This window comes from Nelusetta ayraudi, unplaced genomic scaffold (genome assembly GCF_046127955.1).
Source record: "Nelusetta ayraudi isolate G7.1 ecotype Tasmania unplaced genomic scaffold, CSIRO-AGI_Nayr_v1 ptg000028l, whole genome shotgun sequence".
NCBI classification, from domain to species: domain Eukaryota; kingdom Metazoa; phylum Chordata; class Actinopteri; order Tetraodontiformes; family Monacanthidae; genus Nelusetta; species Nelusetta ayraudi.
In genome coordinates, this window is record NW_027466078.1 from 3,562,501 (window position 1) to 3,566,712 (window position 4,212).

At 44.1% G+C, this 4,212-nt stretch overlaps 1 protein-coding gene across 9 annotated transcripts in view; it reads right to left on the reverse strand.

Moving 5' to 3' along the window:
• Positions 1-3,866, reverse strand: part of glsb (glutaminase b) — a 33,602-nt gene extending 29,736 nt beyond the window's left edge. For 8 of the 9 annotated variants that reach the window (XR_012927183.1, XR_012927180.1, XR_012927181.1 and 5 more), the window contains exon 1: positions 3,472-3,861. Coding sequence is in view for 1 of the 9 variants with exons in the window: in XM_076030580.1 (XP_075886695.1) it covers positions 3,472-3,755 (284 nt within the window). In the remaining 8 variants the exon portion in view is untranslated. Of the gene's footprint in view, positions 1-3,471 lie in introns of all 9 variants that reach the window. The other variant, XM_076030580.1, reaches the window with a different exon arrangement.
• Between the last annotated feature and the right edge of the window lie 346 nt (positions 3,867-4,212).

Genomic DNA, 4,212 nt, shown 5'->3' on the forward strand with positions numbered 1-4,212 from the left:
ATTATTCGGCCGCAAGTTGGGATTCTCTCGTCGTTTTTAATAATGCAGACAAAGCAACGGAACGAGCGGCGCAGGCCGCACGAGGCCCTCCGGGCCTGATACGGCATTAGGTGTTTGGCACGCTAGCCGGGCTCTATGTGGGGATGTGGCCGCCGCAGCCGCAACCTCCCAAATCCTTTTAAAGTGCGTTTCGCAGATGTTGCGACTGCCAAAACGCTGGCGTTGGGAACTTGGGGCGATCCAGGACTCATTCTACCCGTCCTACACTGCTTCCAGTATAGTAAACACCTTGCATTCAGCCAGCAGCAGTGCCAATGAACAACAACAACAAAAAAAAAGGAACCTGTTCATTACTTTGTTCAACTGGCACTGAAGCCGATTGTCAGTTTTTAACCGGAGCATTGTTCCTGGGCTCTATTTATTATTCACCTGCGATTGAAATATATCCAGAAAAAGAAAGAAAGAAGAGACATCCTGAAGCGACGCGATGAGACCGATAGCTGGTTTAAAGCAGCACATGACCACCTCCAGGGCTTCCTCTAGCCACCATGGACCAAATGAACCAATACGCCAACAGCTAACAGCGCAAACAGATAAGGTACGAGTGGAGTGTAGCTTAAAACGCCTCGGTTTTAGGCCCCTCTTCATGGCAGATGGCTGACTTGATTCGCTGCCAGATGAAGAGTGCTGCTCACTGGCGTGAGCCGAGCATTCCGAGTTTCCTAGAAACCAGGCGGCAGGCAGGGCAGCGGCAGGTTTAGGGACGCGCTTTTTTCAGATGTGGCAGAAGTTCAGTTGCTTTGCAAAAGTGTAAGAACGCAAAAAAAGATGGAAAGAAGTTAAAATCCCCCCATGATGAGGATTGAAAAAAAATATGGCAATATTTGACCCTGGGCGTGACCTGTATTTACAAAGTCTGGAAGTCACTGACGATGACTCATCATCATCATCATCATCATGTTTTGTATTGTTTTATCATGTTGACTTTTATTTAATTGTTTTTCTTTTACTGTTGTTTGGCGACCTTGAGTGCCTTGAAAGGCGCCTTATAAATTAAATGTATTATCATTATTATTATCATTTTTATTATTATTATTATTATTATTATTATTATTATTATTATTATCATCATCATCATCTGGATATTTAGCAGGACATCACGCAATATGCTGACATTTCCTCAGCGCAGACTCCAAACTCGACATACTGCAGCTCTGACTCACATCGTTTTAGTGCTATGTGGCTGCAACCACTTACAGGTTGTATAAACTTCCTGTCATCTTGCCCGTGATGAAATTCAAGATACAGTATAAACACTGGATAAATATATTGAAACAAGTGTAAAAAAAAACAAAAAACAAAACAGTTTGAAACCTTTGCATTGTCCTTTCGCACCAGCCCGACTTCATCGTGACGAAGCGCTGGCGTTGGATTGTAAACAAAAATAGTTTTTTCTTACTTTCTGTTTCTATTTTACGGCAGCCTCATTATTGATCTTATCCTACAAGATTCCATAACCTGTCTGGAGCGGATGGATGCGAGCAAAGAACATTCAGAACAACTTGCTATCGTGGCAGTAAACGTGGGCAGATACTAAAGATACCCGCTCACCCCAATCTCCCCAGTCTCCAGAGAGCAATTCTGAGTGGGGGAAAGGCTTCGGAATAAAAACGTTACCTTTATGCAACTCAAAGTTATTCGTTTTGTAAGTTAAACTGGACTCCTGAGTCTGACAGACAGTTTGGGGATGTGTGTAATAAATGAGAATCGTAGGGTTTATTACAAATATCGATCAATCCATGGCATTTTAACATCCGCCTTGCACTCACACTTACAGAAGAGACACTGACCGTCATTATATTTCTTCTCCTGTTGCTAAGTGGATAAAACTGCCTTTTAATTCAGTGACAAAAACATAGGTGACCGACACATTTCGTCTTGAAAATGTACTCTTAAAACATGGTAATAGCTTGACGGAAAAAACGTTGGAAAAATATTCAAGGGGCCCCGACAAGGGGGGCTTCCCAAACAAGACCAGACAGAGCCAGCCGTCTTTACTCGTGGCAACTTTCTTTAGGTCAAGACACACATCGCTCCACAGCGCTCATACGAGAAGGATCATTCAGAGCCTAGAGGGGTTACTGTGTGTTCCTTTTCCTTTCTAGAAGTTGTCACAAGACTGAGGACACAAAACTTCACTGTTTATTGGGCTACTTGTATGTTAATGGGGCAAAAAAAAAAGAAGAAGAATGTATCTCAAGAATTTCCAACTGTATGAAGAATGATGACGGTGTCCAAAACACTGTAAAAACTCTGTGCCTCTGTGTATTAGGTAAATGAATACAAGGGATTTACATAAACAACACAGCAGATGCATTTGGACAATAATATTTCTTCCCTAAATGCTGTCATAAACAGCTCAGTAAAAAATAAATTCAAAAAAATTCTAAAAATTTGGCTAAACAGGCTTGGTTTAAAAAACAACAACAAAAAAAACAACCTCCCAGGCTTCAACAGTAAGAAAGGTTCACTCTACAAGAGCCAGTGTACACACAGCGAGGGTATGGGTGCGCTCTTTTAAAAAAGGAAGCAATAAAGACATATACTCTACAGTAAGCATTGTGGTATTGTGCGCAGTAAGAAGTAGGTTGTTCTCTATCCAGACTTTTCAGAGGCTCTGTCAGAGCACATGGTGACATTTTGATACGAAATTCGAAACTGTCGGGGGGAATGCCTAGTTGGTCCGACACACGCTTCATTATGGAGGCAAATCATCGCGGGAAGCGTGTCATTACAGAAAACACTAGAAACCAATACAGCCAGCGCAAAGTCTGACACGATTTGCTCCAAGTTGAGCCCTCTCTGGGTCGTCAAGCTGACTTTTACGCAGTGAAGCTCTGTATCAATAATGAAGGACTCGATGGTTAAACCTCGCGATTTTCATGCCTTTAAATGACGCTGCGATTGTTGAAAATCACAACTCTCGTGCCTGGAAAGCCAGCACCAGAGTTGACTTGAGGTCAAAGTGGCGTATCGGTATTTCAGTGGCGCAATATTTAATTTACAGCTACCTGAAGGCGGAACGTGACGTTTGAAGGTAAGTCCGCCCGCTGCTAACGACACAGCAGTTAGCTAGCAGTACACAGCAAGTACGCACTAGTTCACGCAACAGTGCCGACTGCGTCAGTTGAGAGTTGAATGTTGTTGTGGGGACTTCAAAAATCGTCGTTTGGGTGCTCAGGTGTGGCATGGCGTGCGTTTTAAGCTACACGTCCATTTCTTTCTTTCTTCTTTTTCTTTTAGGTCGTCACTGGGCTGCGCAGACGGCTGAAGAACATCCACGCGCGTCACAGATACCATCACCCTCACCCGGATATACTTAAGTTGAAGAGTTAAAAAAAAAAAAAAGAAAAAAAAAGAAAGAAAAAAAGAAAAAAAAGAACGAAATACAAAAGAGGACAGACAACTTACTTTTCTCCCTCGTTGACACCGCCATTCTTCAGCTGCTCGTCCAGCTCCGCGGCACCTTCAGTCTTGGCGCAGTAGCCACGGTGGAAGAGCCCCAGCCGGCGGAGAGCGACATTGGGGGACCTCAGCAGCGGCAGTCCGGCTCTGGAGTCAACGGAGGCGGCGGCGCTCACGCATCGCTGGCGGGCCGGCACGCAGCTCGTCCTTCGGGAGCCGGGCAAGGGACGCTTGGTGGCGGTGGCTTTAAATGACTCCTTTAGCAGTGTCGACAGCCTAAAATGGAACATCTCAATACTGCCGGAGAATTGAAGAGAAACTCGTGGTGGTTGACGCAGCGCGGTCTGTCGGGATTCCTCACACGGCGCCGAATGAATAGTTGTGACTCACACGCCCCGGAATCCAAAAATAAATAGAGGCGCGTTCACACCCCAGCGACTCCTATTGGCTGCTAAGAGTCATGTGCCCATGTCTGTACATTAAAGAGTCGCGCAGCCTTTAAAAAGTGCGGTTTCATTCTACTCCAAAGCATTGTTTCTATAACAATTTCATAGGAGTTGAGTAAATTGTAATTATGAACGCGACCTGTTTTGGACAACAGATTCACGGTAAATAAAGACAATATACACAATAAAAGAAACATGCGCAACATAAGTAAAATACAGTGGTATAGAAATCAGTAACAACATACCTGTCTGGACGACAAACAAACCAAACCGTAACAAAAACACAGACATGTCCTTTCAA